This window comes from Protomyctophum bolini, assembly GCF_963924005.1.
Source record: "Protomyctophum bolini genome assembly, chromosome: 17".
Lineage (NCBI taxonomy): Eukaryota > Metazoa > Chordata > Actinopteri > Myctophiformes > Myctophidae > Protomyctophum > Protomyctophum bolini.
The window spans coordinates 23,462,715-23,482,451 of record NC_137878.1 but is presented as its reverse complement, the minus strand read 5'-3'; the positions used below and the strand labels follow the sequence as shown (position 1 = coordinate 23,482,451).

The 19,737-nt window shown below is 41.0% G+C and overlaps 2 protein-coding genes across 3 annotated transcripts in view; one reads left to right on the top strand and one right to left on the bottom strand.

Moving 5' to 3' along the window:
- skic2 (SKI2 subunit of superkiller complex) overlaps positions 1 to 19,737 on the bottom strand; it is a 37,918-nt gene that overhangs the window by 15,350 nt on the left and 2,831 nt on the right. The window contains exons 1-17 of one of the 2 annotated variants that reach the window (XM_080788067.1): positions 16,190 to 16,267; positions 15,060 to 15,181; positions 14,519 to 14,640; positions 14,175 to 14,292; positions 11,628 to 11,742; positions 7,573 to 7,647; positions 7,403 to 7,456; positions 7,124 to 7,287; positions 6,507 to 6,662; positions 6,214 to 6,359; positions 5,632 to 5,778; positions 4,889 to 4,973; positions 4,217 to 4,323; positions 3,668 to 3,814; positions 2,429 to 2,525; positions 1,978 to 2,190; positions 874 to 984 (exon numbers count right to left, since the gene is read on the bottom strand). In XM_080788067.1, the coding sequence (XP_080644193.1) occupies positions 874 to 984; positions 1,978 to 2,190; positions 2,429 to 2,525; positions 3,668 to 3,814; positions 4,217 to 4,323; positions 4,889 to 4,973; positions 5,632 to 5,778; positions 6,214 to 6,359; positions 6,507 to 6,662; positions 7,124 to 7,287; positions 7,403 to 7,456; positions 7,573 to 7,647; positions 11,628 to 11,742; positions 14,175 to 14,292; positions 14,519 to 14,640; positions 15,060 to 15,181; positions 16,190 to 16,217 (2,007 nt within the window). In that variant the 5' untranslated portion in view covers positions 16,218 to 16,267. Of the gene's footprint in view, positions 1 to 873; positions 985 to 1,977; positions 2,191 to 2,428; positions 2,526 to 3,667; positions 3,815 to 4,216; positions 4,324 to 4,888; positions 4,974 to 5,631; positions 5,779 to 6,213; positions 6,360 to 6,506; positions 6,663 to 7,123; positions 7,288 to 7,402; positions 7,457 to 7,572; positions 7,648 to 11,627; positions 11,743 to 14,174; positions 14,293 to 14,518; positions 14,641 to 15,059; positions 15,182 to 16,189; positions 16,268 to 19,737 lie in introns of those variants that run through there. The other variant, XM_080788068.1, reaches the window with a different exon arrangement.
- Positions 16,492 to 19,737, top strand: part of LOC308332272 (growth factor receptor-bound protein 10-like) — an 87,823-nt gene continuing 84,577 nt past the window's right edge. Inside the window, exon 1 of the mRNA XM_080788071.1 lies at positions 16,492 to 16,578. The gene's annotated coding sequence lies outside the window, so the exon portion shown is untranslated. The remainder of the gene's footprint in view (positions 16,579 to 19,737) is intronic.

Below are 19,737 nucleotides of genomic sequence, written 5' to 3'. Positions count from 1 at the left end.
TCAGTCGTTTTCTCTGAAACGTTTGAACCTCAGGTCTCACGTCTTTGCTGTTTTCTGCCATAATACAGACAGGTCAGAGGGTACTGCGTGGGCGCCACTCTGAACTCTAACATAACTCAACAAAACAAATGGAAGCACCACCGTGTGGTGCCATTTGGCATTAAAGTAATAATATCCCATTTATTAACTCTTGACTGATATAACGTGATGAATCACAGGTGTTCCGACAGCCTTAAACTAAAAAACAAGCCATCATCACCAGTTTGATGCCGATAATGGCTTATAGCTGAGACTTTGTTCTTTTTTTCCCACCCACAAAGAATACCGTACTGGTGGTCTGTTTTGTATTGTTACTTCACATTCACAGCCGTTCACCCGATATAATTTCAAGTATTGGGTGAAATTGTATAGACGTGTTTCTTGTTTACAAACATTGAGACTGCAATTCAATTCCAATGACAACAGACACAGACAGATACAGAGATATCCATATACAGTATGGGCACAAAAGGGACACAGACAGATAGTTAAAACGGGTGCTATGACAACGGGTATTATTAGGTTCCCAAGTTGCATCGTTCTCAAGTGGGCCGGTGGCCGACGGGCACGGACAGGTCTAGTTGCATCTAAGGAGTGGTTCTTTTGGCCCCAGCCTGCTCGTGCATGCGGGTTCCTTGGTTCTCTAAAATTAGTTTGAACAGCCTTGTGAACTCAATAACGCCACCATTTGGCGGAGTCAGGTTACTGCTGTATAGGAAAACAGTCTGCAAACTAAGCCTACCTAGGCCAGGGTGTCATTCCCCTTGAATATAATAATCAAAATAGATGTTGCAATTGAATACTAATTGAAGTGATTTGACAGTGATGTCTCACCTTCACTAGTCCTCTGGAGAACAACATCTCAATGACTTCCTTCAGAATGGGCAGGATCCCGCTGTGATGGACGGCTATTCCTCTTTTCAGCAAGTCTCTCATCAACAAGATCTACGACAGGAATCACCAACCTTCAGTCAAGTTCAGTGCCTTTTATACATGTAATGTACAGATGAATATATATACACATTTACCATCATGTTTGAATATACGCTACTGTATGTATGTTTAGATGTAACTATAAGAATACACAGCTCGTTTTGTGATTGTGCTCGTGTAAATAAAGTACAAATACTTTTGAAATACTTAAATAACAGGCACCCTTAACCCTTAACTGATTAAAATATATCTCTGCTGTCGGGAAGAAAACTCTTCAGAAAATTAAAGCATTTCGTTTTTCTGGAAAACGTTCTACTTTTAAAACACAGCAATACTGCCTCATCAAAGTTGGTATTGTGACTTTATATATTGTCAATTACTTTTTACATACTTTCCATTGGTTTAATAGTATTTAAACCAACACACAGACGTAAAGAGTGTTCAATAGGACTGCGTTATGCAAAAAACGCAATAAAGAGACTTTGGCCTTGACCATGCTAAAATCCACTCATTACCAAATAAGTGTTTATTAACCCATGAGGCTGATAAAGACGCCTTTTAAATCCTGACCCAAGTTCTCAGAAAAACTTAAAATATTTATATAGCAGCATCCATTTTTTACATTTTTGAATATTGTACATACTGTACAGAACCCAAAAATGGGTTCCCGGGCCTGAAGGGGTAACTAACCAAAAGGGGACATCATCCTGTCATGCATTCATAGATTTGTTTATTCAAGCAATTGATTATGTTCCGGCATGGATCAATGGAACTAACGTTTATCAATATCACAATGAAAACTCTTTTTCAGAGTTTTAAAGAAAATACACCATGACTTTTTTTTTTAAATACTTAAATACTTTTTTTTATATTAATTTCACAGGTGTTCTGTATTCTGCCAGTTATTTGGGTACCCACTGGTAATACCCTCACAGCCCACTTGTAAGGCCCGGCCCACAGGTTGTGAATCGCCGCCTAAAATAATTCCCTGTGTGTTGCTTGTACCTGGGGGAGCTTCCGGTCGCCGCCTCTGAGTCGACTCAGACTCTTCTGGAAGAAAGTGTGGATCTCCGCCTTCTCCGGGGACGAGGTCAGGTCCATGGAGGACAGAGAGCGTGCGTTGTCATCGCAGCGTGTCCGTGAGAAGGTGAACGCTACCACGGGAGTCTGCTGCCTCTGAGACAGCGAGTGAAGGAGAGACAGCCACACTGCTTTGTCCTGGTGGCAAACAGATTTAATATATTAAAACATAATGAGCTACGTTTCAACTTGCCGTAAAGGCAAAGCAATTATTTCATATGTTGGAAAATTAAACCTAATTCTATATATACTGTATACAGATTGTATAATTTTGAGGGGCGCTAGCCCCTCCTATGGACCATATATATTTTAAGAACATCTGTGCGGTATATAAAGTAATGTAAATACTAAAAATACAGTTGTACAGGAAGAGAACCTGGTTGGGTGTTGTGTTCTGAGACGTGTTCTTTGTTCCAAACGACTGGGCGTGTTTACTGGTCCGTTCTTTCTTTGCGTCAATTGCTGCATAGTACCTGGCGGACAGAAGTAGAGATGGGACCACATGGAAATGACATGTCTCCATTATTGTGATCGTGATAATTGCGATTAAGGATATTATCGCGATAATCAATATTATGCTTAAAAACTTAAAATGCCCCTTTGGTTAAACACTTGAACCTCCAACGTCCCTATTCTGGCGGGGAACGTTCACGTTGGCCCAAAATAACCTATCTACAAGTTTGTGATTGAGATCTGCTATTTTTGGCGAATTGATTTGTGTAGCATGAAATAAGAGCGCACGAAATATGCACTCTTTACAGGTCCGTTTTTATCAAGTATAGAGGATTTAAGTGTATGACGGAGGACAATGTTTGATACATTAAAATCTCTGCGGTACGATAACCGATTACGAAGCGTTTTTTTACTCACGATAAAAAAACGATTATTGTCCGATCCCTAGACACCGGGTGATTCTCCATGCACACTGACGGTATGCACTAATCTTACCACGATTAAGCCAATACTGAGCTGTTCATAAACACTGTTATCTGATTTCCAACCTACGGGTAAAGTCTTAACCAGTCTCAGCAAACTTTTCAACCAATCTGTCGATTTAGCATTACCAAGATAAATCTTCCAAATCAGTTCAGTGAAGGTACTCCCTGTGTTATTTGAAAGTGATATTTGATATTTATGTGATATAAATGATCGTTTATTTGTTTGTCATTGTAATTAGCCGCAAACGAGGCTTCAATTTCAGTAATCTCTCTGTGTATTTAAAGGTATTGGTTGGTTGGCTGATGGCAAGCTGATGAAAAGTAACAAAGTACATTTACTTAAGTACTGTAAGCACAGTTTTGAGGTATTTGTACTCTACTTGAGTATTTCCAATTTCCAGTATTTTTACTTCTACTCCACTACATCTCAGAGGCAAATATTGTGCTTTTACTCCACTACATTTATTTGAAAACTTTAGTTACTAGTTACGGATATTCTGTTTATCATTACAAAACATATACATTACCACTACATTTTGACCATTTGAAAATAGCTCACACCAATGTGTCACATTGTGAGCTTGTAGATCTGTAGTTGAGTAGTTCTAAATTGCAGTATTCATACTTTTACTTAAGTAAAACATGCAAGTACTTTTTGCACCACTAGTTGTGCGTACCCGCTAGTGAGGAAGTGTCCCGTGGCGTCTACCAATAGGAAGAGCTCCTTCTGCGTCTTGTTGCTGTTTCCTGTGTACAGGTAGTGCTCCAGCGGAACGGGTCTCTTCACTGTGCTGATTACGTAGATGTGTCTCTTCTTTATACGCCTGGAAAGGGACACGCAGGCGACACAGTCAGACAGCCATAAAACACAAGCTGGATAACATTAGCCATAGTGGACTGGTAGACAACCAGTGGTAGTTGTTAATTAGCAATATCATTCAAAGCCTTGTCTGACCTCACTTTCTCTCGCCACACACATTTTGGTTGATTGGAACACAGTCATCACTACAATTTCACTCCTCTCCGCCTGGTGATTTGTCCACCTCTGCCATCTAGTGTTCCACATATGAACTGCACCTTTGATAAGCAAGCATTGCTGTAGCAAGACAGCAGTCACAGCTGTTACCCTGAAACTCGAATAAACCGAAATGACTATCGACCTAACAACTGAACTCAACAGCCTGTTACAATTTGGCATGCAGCTGGGCTCAGCGTCAGGTGCCTACCCAATCCACTCGCTGAACTCCACGGCGTTGGGCACGGTGGCACTGAGGAGAATGATGCCAACGTGTTCAGGAAGCATGATCAGAACTTCCTCCCAGACCACGCCTCTCTGAGAACACAACGTTAAACCACAGTTACTTACTTTATACTGCCACAAAAAACTGGACATATCAAGAACGTTGAGTTTGTCGTTGAAACCATTGTGTTTATTGACAATCAACCTGTCAAATCCCCTAAGCAAGTTAGTTTGACTGCATTACTCTCTATCCCCATTTCCTTTTTTATATATATACTTTTTAGCCCACGATTTTGTAACCCATTTTTCACCCCTGTGTAAATTATCTAATGTGATCTTGGGCTCTACACACCCTCCGATAACCTAGTCCCCATATATTACTTTGTTATTATTGCAGAGGGGCTATTATTTGCAGCTTCTTCAGCCTAATTGGAACTGTAACCAAATAATGGCTTGGTGCAGGCCAGTGCAAAAATAAATACAAGCCTGCTGCAAATAGCCGGTTGGTTCCTTTGCGTTTTAAACGCCCAGGGTCCAAATTTAATTTGCATCCGCACGCTACAATTTGGAAATATACGGTATACGTCTGAACACATAGTCTAGACAGGACAGTGAATCAATAATTCATCTAGTGACTTTTCACATGGTCGTGTCTTACCTCTGCATCGTTGATGTAGTGAACCTCATCAAAGATGACCCACTCCAAGTCTCTGATGACCTCTGAGCCGTTGTAAAGCATGGACCTGACAACACAGAGACAATCTAGACGGGCTTCCAATGCAATCTATGCAAACATACATCATGCCAATGTGTTCTGAATGAAGATACATCACTACATTGTTTAATGCGTTTAAAGACTCCACCAATGTTATTTCCTTCTTATTTTTCCCCCACCCAACAGTGTACATGTTGTTGGAAATCATATACATCAGGCCTTAGCAAAGCGATGACAACCAGGCAGACTAACTGCCTGGTTGGCAATGGGGGTTTCATATTTCCATCACCTTCAGCCAAATTCCAGAGCTTACATTTTTGAACACACAAAATAGCAGATGTACAAGCTCACAATACGTCACAAGTTGTGAGCCTGAAGATTGGCTATTTTCAGCATGCAACCAAGTGTAAAATATACTATTATGATGCCAGCCGAAATACATTCATTGTCAACTAAATCAACCGTAGATTTAATCGACTATAATCTTATTATACTTAATCGACTAAAACTAGACAAAGCCTTTCAGATGACAAAAATACTGTATGACTAAAACTAAATGGAATTTTCTTCAAAAGACCACGACTAAAAAGAAATTAAACTTTGCTGTCAAAATTAAGACTGCTGTATTATAGCGACGTTTCGTTCTTCAAATTAAATGTTTTAGATTTTCCGATAAGGGTTAACACCTGAGAATCTCAGTGGTCATGATGAGACAGGAAGCCTCCGGACTGATTTGGACGTCACCCGTCAGGAGTCCCACGTCTCCAAACGTGTTCTTGAGGTCCCGGAACTTCTGGTTGGACAGAGCCTTGATGGGGGACGTGTAGATGGACCTATAACACAGGGACACACATTCAGGATTCAGTTCACTGGTCAAGAATGGCAAGACAACTAAAGCCCAACACACACCGTCTGTGAACGCCGCGCGTCAAAACAGCCGCCTCCGTTATTTTCAATGAACCTATCCCACACCGGCGGCGTCAGACGCTCACTGGCACGCGTTCAAGCCTCGCCTGACGCTCTGATACGCCGCTGTTCTATTTTCCAGGCGTTGCCGCGCGGTCTCCATCCGGGAATTCGTAGGCGTGGCTGGCCAGCCGCGTGGTAGCGCGCCGCGTCCTGTGGGTGTTGCTGTGCGGCTATGACGTGCGGCAATACTGTGCCGCGTCGCTGCGCACCCGCTTCACAGACGGTGTGTGTTGGGCTTAATACACGAAGGACAAGAGCGCACTGTGATGTTATGAAATGTAAATCAAGACCACACACACCTGGTCATGTGTTTCTGGGAGAGGGCGATGGCGTACTCAGCCACCACAGTTTTCCCAGCTGAAGTGTGCGCTGCCACAAAAACAGACTCATGAGACTCCAGTCTCAACACCGCTTGCTTCTGGAACACGTCCAATTCAAAAGGCCACTGGACCACAGGACAGCGGAGAGAGATGAGAGAGTAATTTACTATACTGATGTTGGACACAGAACTCCGCGCGCGCACGCACGCACACACACACACACACACACATAACTGTACAAATATATTAAGTTATCACTTTGGCTTCTTTACCTTGAATGCTGGATTAGGGATGCGTTTATGGAAGTCAGGGCAGGGTGAGGCGATATCTACAGGTATGGCCCATTTCTTCTTTTCCTCTGGGACCTCTTTTGGCTTGGACACATCTCTCTCCTTCTCTGATGTAGTAGTGGGGGGTGACACAGCATCCTGCAAATGGAACAATACAATACAACTGGATTTCAGAGACCGGTCTGATATCTTCCTTTCCTACTGTATGACACTTATGCCCTAAATAGCCTACTTTGTCGTACAACGAATAGCAAAAATATCCAATCTACAAGCTCTTCTGGAAATTGCCACCATGCCCAAAATAGGGACGCCAGGTTGAAAGTGGTTCTTGTTGTCTCTAGGTTCTTATCCCATCCATCCCAGGCTAAGAAGGAGAATCCAGCATAATAATGCATTTTTATATTTTTATATTTTATACTTCTCTATGCACAGTGCTTACTCAAAGCGCTTTACAATGGTCCATTCATTCATACATTGGGAGGTGAAGCGGCAAACAGTCCTCACTTCCCACATTCACACACCAATGGTGGCAAGCACTGGAAGCAATGTGGGGAGAATCCAGCATGGGATCATGACAGAAGAATCATTTCCTTAGGTACCTTGATGCCTAGGTCCTCCAAGCTGTTTGTTCTCGCTAGTTTCTGCGTTTCACCATTTTCTTGGCCTTTCTCCTTCTCCTCCACCACAAGGTGCAAGTCAATGACATCATCAAAGGTGGACAGAAGAGACATGAGGTTGACTTCCGCCTTTGCTGTTTTGGCATCTTGGAGAAGAAAAGAAAATCATACGGTAGATGAGTGGATTATATTATACATTAATACATGCATTAATTTATTTGAACTAAAATCCTAATAAGATGGACTGAGCTCAATACAAACCTTTGTCAGTGAAGTCCACACCAGCTTTGAATCCAGGAGGAACTGCAAGCAAACCTGTAAGGAGGAACATCGAAATAGAAATGTATGCCTGACCAATGTTTTATTACAGTTTCATGTTATTGCATGAATTGTTATGGGATTGCAGTTAAGGCGATGAAGTCAACTATCACCATTCTCAAAGTCTATGTCCTCCTCCAGCTCAGATTTCTTTTTGATCTGTTCCAGAGTAAGTTCCTCCATACCGCCTGTGAAGCAATTGACAATGACATCACACAGTTTGTTCACGTCTTACTAGAACGATGACAGAATTATACATTATTTCATTGTCCCGTGTGTATGGAACAGCACTACAAACGCTTCAGGTTGATTTGATATACTCTATTGTCCCCATGGGGACATTTGTCCTCTGCGTTTGACCCATCCCATAGGAGCTGTTACGTAACTACCGTACGGCGCTCAGGGACCATTTCCAGTTGTAATGCCAGTACCTTGGTCAAGGACACTGGCAGTATGCAACTAATTAATGAATTACCGTTCCCCCCGGTACCATTCAGAGTGACATTCCTACTAGGGGCATTCATATGGAAAAGGATTCTACTGTCCATAAACAATAAGCTGCTTTGGACTGACTGTCTGCTCTATCACATTGTATGTTACCCTTTAAACACTTCCTTTTATCTAAACACTAGTGTCGAGTGGCCAGACTGTTACCTCTCGCAATTTTCAAATAATAATAATAATAATAATAAACTTTATTTGTATAGCACCTTTCATACATAAATGTAGCGCAAAGTGCTTCACAGGGCAAAAATAGAATACAATAAAAATAAGTAGTTAAAATGATAAAACAATGGCAAAGAACAAAATTGAATATAAGAACATAAAATAAATAAAAACAAATAAAAACAAATAAAATAATAATAAAAACACCACATGCAGCAAATCAGTCAGGGCAGGGTGGGAACGTGCAAATTAAAACTCAATTAAAAGCAATGTTGTAGAAGTGGGTCTTGAGCTGAGCTTTAAAAATGTCTACAGAGGCTGCCTGACGAAGGTACAGTGGGAGTTTGTTCCATGCCGACGGCCCATAGAAGCAAAAAGCTGCTTCCCCGTATTTTTTAGTTGCCATTTTTTTCGGCAGCGCGAGCAGGCCAGCAGTGGAAGACCTTAGGGGGCGGTTTGGGACATATTTAGGCAGGCAGTCATTTAGGTAGGAAGGTGCGAGGCCATTGAGAGCTTTATAGACAAGTAAAAGAATTTTAAAATCAATCCTAAAAACAACCGGAAGCCAGTGCAGTGATGCCAAAACTGGAGTAATATGTTCTCTCATCTTAGTTCTAGTTAAAACTCTGGCTGCTGCATTTTGGACGAGTTGTAATCTGTCAGTTGTTTTCTTAGGCAATCCTGAATAAAGTGCATTGCAGTAGTCAAGCCGAGAGAAAACGAAGGCGTGGATTAGCGTTTTTGCATCGTCCAAGGACAAATAGGCTCTGATTCGTGCAATATTTCTAAGGTGAAAAAAGGCAATCTTGGTAACATGATTAATGTGAGAATTAAAATTCAATTCAGAATCAATAATAACCCCCAGGTTCTTTACTGTACTGTTACTTTCTACAGTCAGGTTACCAAGTCTGCTTATTATTGATTGTTTCTGCTCACTAGAACCGATGATGAGAACTTCTGTCTTATCCTCATTTAGCTTGAGAAAGTTCTCACTCATCCAACATTTAATGCTAGACAAACAGGTCAACAGCGGGTCTAGAGCACAGGGATCATCTGGAGCAACAGAAAGATAAAGTTGGGTATCATCAGCATAGAAATGAAAATTGACTCCGTGATTGGTAATGAGTTCGCCCAATGGCAGTATGTACAAGGAAAAAAGCAAGGGGCCAAGAATCGAGCCCTGTGGAATACCAGAGCTGATGTCGTGGTTGTCTGAGTCAAACTCGGCTAGATTGACAAAGTAACTTCTGTTTGATAGGTAGGAGGAAAACCAGGACAGGGCCGTACCAGACAGGCCTATCCAGTGCTCCAGACGCTGTATTAAAATTGAATGATCAATCGTGTCAAATGCAGCCGTTAGATCTAGAAGTAAGAGAACAGATACATGTTTCTTGTCGGCAGACACCCTAAGATCGTTCATTACTTTTACAAGTGCTGTTTCTGTGCTATGGCCTTTCCTAAAGCCAGATTGGAATTTGTTGTGCACATTATTATTCTGTAGAAATACATCCAATTGATGAAAGATGCATTTTTCCAAAACCTTGCCCAGAAAGGGTAGATTTGAAATGGGTCGATAGTTACCCAAAACGGAGGGATCAAGATTGTGTTTCTTGAGTAGGGGCCTAACTACAGCAGTCTTCAGTGAGTCTGGGAAGACACCTGATTGTAGAGAGCTGTTTACAATTTTTAGTATATCTCCAATCACACTGTCCAAGACCTCTTTGAGAAAGGTGGTGGGAATTGTATCCAATGAACAGGAGGATGATGTCATCTGTGATATGGTTTTGCGGAGTTCGTCTTCATCAATTTCGCAGAACGTTAATAGGCTCCCCCTGGGGAGATCTACCCTGGGACCATTAGCTGCTGTTTGAAGGTTTGTGCTAGCAGCAGCACCATTCATAATATCGGCTCTAATGTTAAATATTTTGTTATCAAAAAAGCATGCAAACTCATTACACTTAGCTTTAGAGGCCGGGAATGACTGCTTGTAGGACTGGGGGGGGTTTATAAGTCGTTCAATGGTAGAGAAAAGGACTCTGGCATTTTTCTTGTTCTCATTTATAATGCCAGAGAAATATGCCTGCCTTGCTAGACGCAGGGCTTTGTTATAGGCGGCTGTTGATTTTTTAAGAATTTCTAGTTTGCTGGTGAGTTTGTTTTTTCTCCAGGCTCGCTCGGCTCTACGACACTCTTGCTTCAGTGAGCGGGTATGCTCATTTATCCAAGGTGTTATTCTGGTGTTACGTTTCTTTTTTGTTTTAAAAGGAGCCACTATATCGAGAGCTGACTCTAGTTTAAGATTGAAAATTTGAACCATATCATTCACTGGGGGGGTATCGGGCAGGGGGGGGCCCAGATGACGAGAGAACTCATCGGCTGCAGAAGGGCTAAAAAAACGCTTTTTTATAGTATATTCAGTGATGTTTTTCTCTAGTTCAGTGACAGTCATATTAAAACACAGCAAATAGTGGTCTGATAGCTCAGGCCTTTCAATAGTCCTTTCCACAATGATGTTCAGCCCTTTAGAAATTACCAGGTCCAGAGTGTGCCCATGTTTATGAGTAGGCCCAACAACATGTTGGATAAACTCAAAGGAGTGCAATAACTCTAGGAAGCCCATAGCCACAGTATCTGTAACATCATCCAGATGAAGATTAAGATCGCCAGAGATAAGAGTTCTATCATAGTTAGTGGAGCAGATAGATAAAAGTTCTGATATTTCTGTTAGAAATATTGCTTTACTGCATTTTGGCGGGCGATAAATGCTAATCATTGGCATAGAGGATTGACCAAGTAGTATAGTGGCCTGGTATTCAAAGGATTTATAGCTGCCAAGGGTCAGAGCCTTGAATTTTAGCGTGTCTGAAAAAATTATTGCCAGTCCACCTCCTTTCTTTGCCAGTCCACCTCCTTTCTTAGCCTTGCGAACAGAGTGAATGAAACTGTAATCTAAGGGGCAAGCTGCTGCTAATAGTATAGCTCCGTCGGAGCCAAGCCATGTCTCTGTTAGAAAGATGATATCAAGTTTTTCTTTTATAATGATATCATTAACTGAGGAGAGCTTGTTAGTTATTGATCTTATGTTAAATAGGGCAAGGTTTAGCTGGACTGGTGGTGACAGATTAACTGTGGTGGGGGCCATTGGGATGGATAATAAGTTTGAGTTTATAGATCTGGGGGGCCCATGCTGGTGGGATGAAATGAGTGGTGTGATATTGCTGAGGCTTGCTCCTACAGGCTTGCTGTTAAATGCTTCCGTCATACAGTCTGGACTGTAAAATATAAAGCTGATGAAAATCCGCAAATGTATTCGAATATAAATAGAAACCATCTAAGCATATAGCTTGTTGCTTAGCAGAAATAGAAATAAAAAAATAATAATAAAAAAATTAAAATATATTTTCGTGAACGGAAATGGCAGCTATCTTACTCGGATTTCGAGGAGCATTCGGAGATTGTGGAATAGTTCTGGCTACAGGAGACTGTATAAACACTGACTCACCGGGCAGGAAGGGGTAGTTAGTGTTGCTTCCTCTCAGGCTCTCTGACGGAGGACCTGGCTGACGTTGTAAAGACAACGAATTCTTGGCTGAGAGCCCTGTGTCCTCCAGCAGCACCTTCACATTAACGCAAAGATGGAACGGGAAAAATACATCAAGCTAAATCAACCGTGTGTGTGTGTATTTTTGAATAGCAAAAGTATAAAAAATTGCTTTTCAGCTCAATCGAAAATTACACAAATGCTTACCCGGTTTTAATGGGTTATGTATTTGTCTATCTACACGAGTGTCACAATGCCCGCAACATTTAAACCTATCGACCGTTGCTGTGCTTGCCTTAAGGTCATAAAAGGCAAGCCAGGAGGATTCTGAACACTGATGCGGTCTACAAAAAGACACAGAGTAGGCTCTTCTTCCTTGTGCTACCAGTTCAATGATGCAGTCTGCTGGGGAGGCAACATGACAGACAAGGATGCTAGGAACCATTGTTTTTTTTGGCAGCAAATTTTGATTCGTTTTCATTTCGTTTTAGTCACCCGAAATGTTTTAGTGAGTCTAGTTTTAGTCGACTAAATATCTTAAGATTTTAGACTTATGATAGATTTTTGACTAAATCAACTGTAGATTTGGTCGACTAAAATAAAATTTGGCACGCCCTGATGCCGTTGCAATGGCTGATTTTACACTTGCTGAAAATAGCGGATCTACGATCTACAAGCTTGTAGATCATACCAGTATTTTCAGCATGCAACCAAGTGTAAAATGACTTATGCTGGATTTCTTATCCACTTCCTAACATTTTAGTCTAGTTTTTATTTGTTGACGAAATTTCTCAGTATATTTAGTCTTAGTTTTAGTCATCATAGCTTAGTTTTCATTTAGTTTCCGACGCGTCAACAAACATTTTTCGTCTTAGTTTTAGTCGACAAAATCAACACATAATAAGAGACGGGCCATAATGGACAATGCCACAACATCCTGCCAGGCCATAAAACAAGACACAAGGATCTGTTCCATCCGATCTGTTCCATCCGATGTTTAAGAACACCTTTGTCCGAACAGCAATTTGGCTCTTGACTTTAATTCCATGACCAGCCGATAGGCCTATGAACTGGACTAATAGTTTTTGTTATTTATCTATGGGTCTATAACAGGGGGGCAGTCAGACAGATTTTTTGTGAAGCCACTAAGGAAATTAAAGTTCATATAATGGCCTGTTGTGGCGCTATCATTGGGCTCAAAAAACCCCATAGCCCCATAGAAGTCCATGTATTTGGGCCCAACTTCACCTAGACTGTATTACCTTAATAAACATGGTCATGAATACTTTTCGCTTCCAGTCACTAGTTTAAAGTCTCATTTCTAATGTCATAATATTCTTTTTGGAAAATGATGGCCCCATTTATAAAAGAAATTACCATAAAGTCGCGCATGTTCTGAGGGGCGTGGCTACCGTTACAGTTCATGAACGGGATCCCCCACCCACTCGAGTCAAAATAAAAACCAGCGAAGAAGAAGGGGGGAAGTCCCGCCTCGTTGTCTGGGCCAGCCAATGGCCAAACTGGGCTCAAACGGATCTTGAAAGATGGCGACTTACAGTGCAAGGGATTTCAGGCTTCATTTTACGTTCACGTTAGACCCGGGGAACGCTTTGTCCATATTTTTTACAGTCTATGGTCTATAACAAAGGATCATTATTATTCCCAGTGACCTTTTTTACTTTTACATTTTTATCCCACGATTTTTGTAACCCATTTTATGTTCACCCAGTGTCAATTGTCCTGGGCACTACACTCTCTCTGCCAACCTGGGGAGAGCAACGGACTGACATCATGCTTCCTTCAGTGCATGAGGAGTCCAAGCTACTTCTTTTCACCTAACAGGGGTGAGCTTCCCCAGTTGGACTTGGTGTGTGTGTGGAAGGAACACGTTATTCCAACCAGTTCCTTTCCCCTCCATCAGGCACCCTGGCTGGCTAGGGGAAGGCAGTATTACTGGATTACTGAATGTATGTTGTGAGGGTATACCGGCGTAGGGGACACAGGGAGAACATGCATACTCCACACAGAAAGGCTCTTTTGCCAGCAGTGACACATTTTAATGCTTTATATGCTTATTCATAATATATTTTGTATATATGTCTTCTCAATTTTAACCTGTGCCTCACTGCCTCCTTCTTTTTGTGATGTTTTTTTTTCTTTTTTTCCAACTAATCTTACTGTATACTCAAGCTTGCATGAGTTATGGGATAACTGAATTTCCCTTCGGAGATTAATAAAGTATCCATCTATAAAACGTGTCATTGACAGGTGGCACTCCTTTCCAAAAGTTTAACAATTTTCAGCTCAAACCCTTGAAGTATCCAGGGCTCTCCACCAAAAAAACTAAACACTAGATGCAGATAGTGGCTGAATCGTACTGCTCCTCCACACTTGGAAGAGGAGCAGTGCAGCGTTGTCTTCACCATAGAAATGCATGGCAGACAGGTCCACACTTTCTGTGGACATGGGCCCTAAAATAACAAAGAGCAGTGCAGTGGTGAACTATACCTCTGTGAAATCCAGTAGCATTCCTGTGGTTGGATCTCTGACCACCGACAGGCTGGAGTGCAGGGGAGACGGGGTGCAGTGGAGCAGAGAGTCCATGTGTGTGTGTCTCTCACTCACACTGGGGGTAAATGGCTTATTACTTCAGTATTAAGTTAACATTTTGCAATACAATATAATTATGAGCAGATGCATACATACATACATATGAACATATATTACATATGATATACGTACACTGTCATACAATATGTTACATACCGGTAATACAACTTGGCCAAAAAATAGCACATTATTAATGTATTAACCTTCAGCAAAACATTACATACAGACATGAATATGCATACTTGAGAAACTTTTGGAAGGCAGCATCGGTGTCATGTATTGGAAGCCAGACGGGGTCGCGTAGAAACTGCCTCTCTATTTCTGTCTCCAGGCTCACGCTGGTAGGAGGCAGGCCATGAGGAAGCTATACACGACAAAACATAAAGAGATAATGGATGGGACAGCGGACATCAGTGGTGCAACAGTAAATCGAAATAATCAATTTGATTCTGATTGATTATAGAAAAAGTATTATTCTGTTTATTTTAAGAGCTGGACAGATGGTGAGACCGTGAGACCCAAAAATATCACTTACTGTACTCTACCTTTACATTAAGATTAATAGATTTAATTAATGAATAGATTTAAACATTTTTCCCTTTTAAAATGTATCTCGTTAAAATAATGAGATACAAAATCAGCAAAATATTGGTAATCTGTGGACCACAGATTAGACCGTCACTAGACTCTCTCTAGAACTCTCCCCCAAATCAGGATCAGCATTGGAGCCAAGTTGCCAACAGGTCCATCAGGCTCTATAGTCTGCCTCTATAGCCTACTGACCGTGCTGTGTGGAGGTAGAGGCTGACCAAGGGGCAGAGGATGGGTGATCAGCTCCAGCCTGCCGGAACAACCCATCTCCAGCAGTGACAGAGGCAGGTCTGTGGGGCCCGTGGGGGGGAGTTCTATTCAGTGGTTGGAGAACAGAGAGAACATCACAACACCATGCAGTGATGAATTCTGTACTCTCAATGCAAACGTTTCTCTTTATCCCTGCTTGTCCTAGTGAACAGCCAGGCCCCAAGGTGGAATTAAAAATCCATCCTGACCACTTAAACAATATATTTCAAGAAATCGACATTGCATAAAACTACAGGTATTATATTCAGCATTTTGTCCAAGTCATGACAGGCGCAGAGCACAGAGTGAAGGAGACAAGTGCGCATTGACAGATAAGAGGGCTGAGCGATATTATGCAACGTCTTTCAGGGATGATACAATATGAATACGATACGATTACCCTGAAACTGAAAGACGTTGAATTATCGCTATTTAGACTGCCTGAGGCTGAGCCGTCAAATCATCACTATCATGTTCACAGTTAACTGGCAAAAACTGATTTTTGAGGGGCACCCCTCCTATACACAGGTTTAATGTTTGTTTTGTAAACACCATTGACAATGAAGGGGAACTTTACGTCATAATGTGCATCATTACGTCATATTGTTAATGGCGTTTAATGTTTGTGTTGGCACCGTTTGTTTTATATCACCATTACATCACCTAATCAACATGAGTTAGACTTAATTATATTAGCGCCCCTCACTTCACACGGGTGTGATTTTTAATTCATAACATTTTGTTATGAAGTGTTAGTTTGACATATGCCTACCCAGAAGAGTTGTGAATGAATGACGTACACAAGACCAATTTGCAACATTTTGCAACATATAAACCAGATCGTAGTCGATATATCATATCAATAATGTCATAATAACATGATGATCGTATATTGAAACTTGGGAGTTCTGTTGGCTAGCAAGTATAAGTTAGCCTCATTATCACCCTTGTACATATGCAACAATTGTTCTATGTTAGCCCGTTACCTATAAAGGCAACATATAAGTACCTTGCTTTAAGTCTATGCTTTGCGCTATCAGTGATGAATGTACAGACGTAATGGATCGCCTTACCTATTCTTTCCATCGCTCCACTGGCCATGAAATGAATAACAACCCTATGATCACAACAAACTGGACTGGAACCACAAATAATACTTCCGGGTTAGTCAGCCTTCAAAATAAAACGCCGAAGAAGAAGTTGCCTTGACGAATAGAAAAGTTTTATTATGATTACCGTATTATGATGATTATTATTAAAGGACCAAAAGCAGTCCTGTTTTTTCTTCTCCGATCCTTCCGCCAAAAATAGCAAATTGACTGTAGCAATGTTCTTTGCCTGACACTGTTCACTGGATGTTATGTTAGAGATGGTAAACATCTTCTGTGCCACTACAGCGTTGTCTTTGAGAAGGATGTAGCTCTGGATTGGTGGATTTGATCCACTGCTGCTGCAGGTCAAAGTGAGTGACTGAGCTAATATGATGTAAATTCTCCATTCCTGGCATTTAATGTTTGTGTTAAAACAAAAATAGCTGATTTGCTCAGACACATAGGCTATGACGTAAATGCTCCATTAATTTTCAATAGCATTTAATGTTTGTGTTAGGACAAGAATCTACACTATAGCTGAGCATAACCACCTGAGCAGCCGCAGCTGGGTATAGCTGAAACTGAATTTGCCCTGCGGGTCTAACAAATGTAGCATACACAAACTTTATAGGGCGTTTTCTCCAGGAAAAGTATTGCTGTATTGCTTTGTGATGATTTTACTGTGATTTTAACACAGTAAAGATGGTGTGTATACCAATACACACCACTAGATGGAAGCAGTAGAATGTAATCTTCATTGTCATCATAATCAATCAAGAGTGACTAGTGTAGTGACTATAGAGTCTAGTTCTAGTCTATCTAGTCTAGATTCTAGACCATAGGACTAGACCAACAACTTGTTATGTTGCACAGATGGTTCTCTACATTCTTTGTGTGCATTGTCCACAGAACTTGATGTAACATTGTTATAGCAGTGTAGTATGAATTGTATTGGATCAAGACTATCAAATAGATGTATTTTATAGTCTGACTTTTGCTTTCTTCATGCTTGGTTGGAAATGTTAAAAGCTAAGCCTTCTACTGTAAATGAATACATAGGCAGTACCGTTGTGTCATCTATCATCTTCACTTCTGACAGAGCCAGCAGTTTCTCTGCTGAACAAAGACAGGAAGCATGTCGTCTCCATTTCCTGTAGGTATCAGTTCCTGTCCTTAGAGGCAAACGTGGGAAAACACACAACTCTATGGGGAGAATAAGAGTGCAAACATGTGTAGAATTGGGTGATTATACTGTTCAAAACTACACCTCTCACTGTAAAGAACAGAAGGATTGTCATCAAAGTTCAAAGAGAGAGTATACTATCTTTGGTATTACTGTATGTGTGTTATATCAACAGTATGGATGCATATGTGAATATGCCCCTAGCTTTGCTTGTAATGTTGGTGTGTGGTATTTAATTACCAAGATGATCATACTGCACAGAACAACCGTTAGTCAATCAAAATTAATTCCTAATTCTACGCAGCAGTGTATTTACTTTGAAATAGGCCTATATCTTTATTCTTTATGGTTGGTGTATGGGTATGCTGTACAGTGTACAACACTTCGTCTTACTTCATTGACCGGTCTCCCAGGGGTCTGTAGCCCACTAGGCCCCCTCCTTTTCTCTCTACACCACATCTCTTGTCTGAAAATAGCCAATCTACAAGCTCTCGAAGCTTTGCAACTCAATGCATTAGGTCCTACTCCTAATGCATTCTTTTCTCTTTTTTTACTCAAAACCTTCCTTCTGTGGATCCCTGGTACAAAATATTTTCAGATGGGGGTCGACATCCAATATAGCATCAATTTGGAGGCTCTTGACATGAAAAGGTTTGAGAACCACAGCCCTATATAAACAGGGCCAAACAGAAGGTCACACTGCGGGAGGGCTTAACGTCTGGTGACTGATGAGAAATTTATTTTGAGTTGCTGCGTCACAGAGGCTTTTGTCTGGCTTTCCTGTGCCCTGCTCTCCAATAGCATGTTTGTTTTCAGGCCTATATTTGCGTGTCCTGCTGTTAACAGTGGGGAAATCCTGTTCGACCCCCTCAGCCCATTGCCCACAACAACACTGGCACTTAGTGACGTGCAGAACTCTGAATGTTTTTTTCTTCTTTTTTTTCCTTTTTAACTTACGTAATTCACACAGCTCTAATCTTTGTTTGAACAGTCCATCCAGCGTGCCTTATTGCAGAAACTTGTATAGAGCCTAGCCTGGAAATTGATTGCTTTGTTATAATTCTCAAAACAACCACATTCTTTGATATCATCACTTATTACAGTATCATGCATGGTAATAGAGATGCACCTCACACACACACACACACACACACACACACACACACACACACACACACACACACACACACACACACACACACACACACACTCACGCAACGCACGCACGCACTCTCTCACACACACACACACACACACACACACACACACACACACACACACACGCACACACACATGCACACACACAGTACAAACGGGGACAGATGGTTGCAGTTAGTTCTGAATATTAAATGGTAGTTGATGTTGGCAGTTGAGTTGTCTGTGGAAAATATGAGTAATGCTGATTCGACAAATTATCTCTAAGTTCTAATGTGGTCCTTGTTTAACTGATTAGTCGATCATTGTGACTGGAAAGCATGTTCTGTTAAGTGTTCCTGGCAGATCAGGTGTACAAAAGTATTGGTATCAAAATGTACTTAAAGTACCAAAAGCTGAAAGTGCTCGTTATGAAATAGCAGTTCGGCAAATCTGCTATTTTCAAATGGGCTGAAGTTGTTAATGTGTGTTTTGTAATAATAATAAAAATCTACAAAGTAACTACAGTAACTAGTAGAAGTAAAAGTACAGAACATTTTACATACTGTACTCAAGTAAAATACAAATACCTCAATATTGTACTAAGTACAACACTTAGTAGTGTAAAGTAAATGTACTTAGTTACCACTGCATATGAGGCTCTGCTCATAATGGAGGTAAGATAACTGATAGTCCAACATTCACTGCATGGCTCTCTTGAGTCAGTTCATTCATATCAGAACATGCAAGGAAATAGTTTTGTTTGCTATGAACGCAGGCATGACAACTGAGATAAATTTTTTACCTATTCCAGATTTGTCGCTTTTGATCATCAACTTAGCACTAAAATAGCATGTAAAATCTGAATCCCCCACCCACCCCTTTTCCCCCTCACTGTTGCTGTCGGGAGGAAATCTAATTTTTGAGGTTTTTGATATTTTTGGCATAAATCAGTGCTATTGAACACCCTTTACGTCTGTGTGTTGTTTCGAAAATATTGAACCAATGGAAAGTATACTAAAAAGTGCTTTGGACAAAACCACTTAACTCCATTGGACCCTCAAAATGTCTGCTAAAGCAACTAACTCCACCACCTCTCCCCCTCTCATGGAAGTAATTGACAATATATAAAGTTACAACACCAACTTTAATGAGGCTGTATTGCTTAATTTCCTGGAAAATGTATATTTTAAATTTCCTGATAAATGAACAT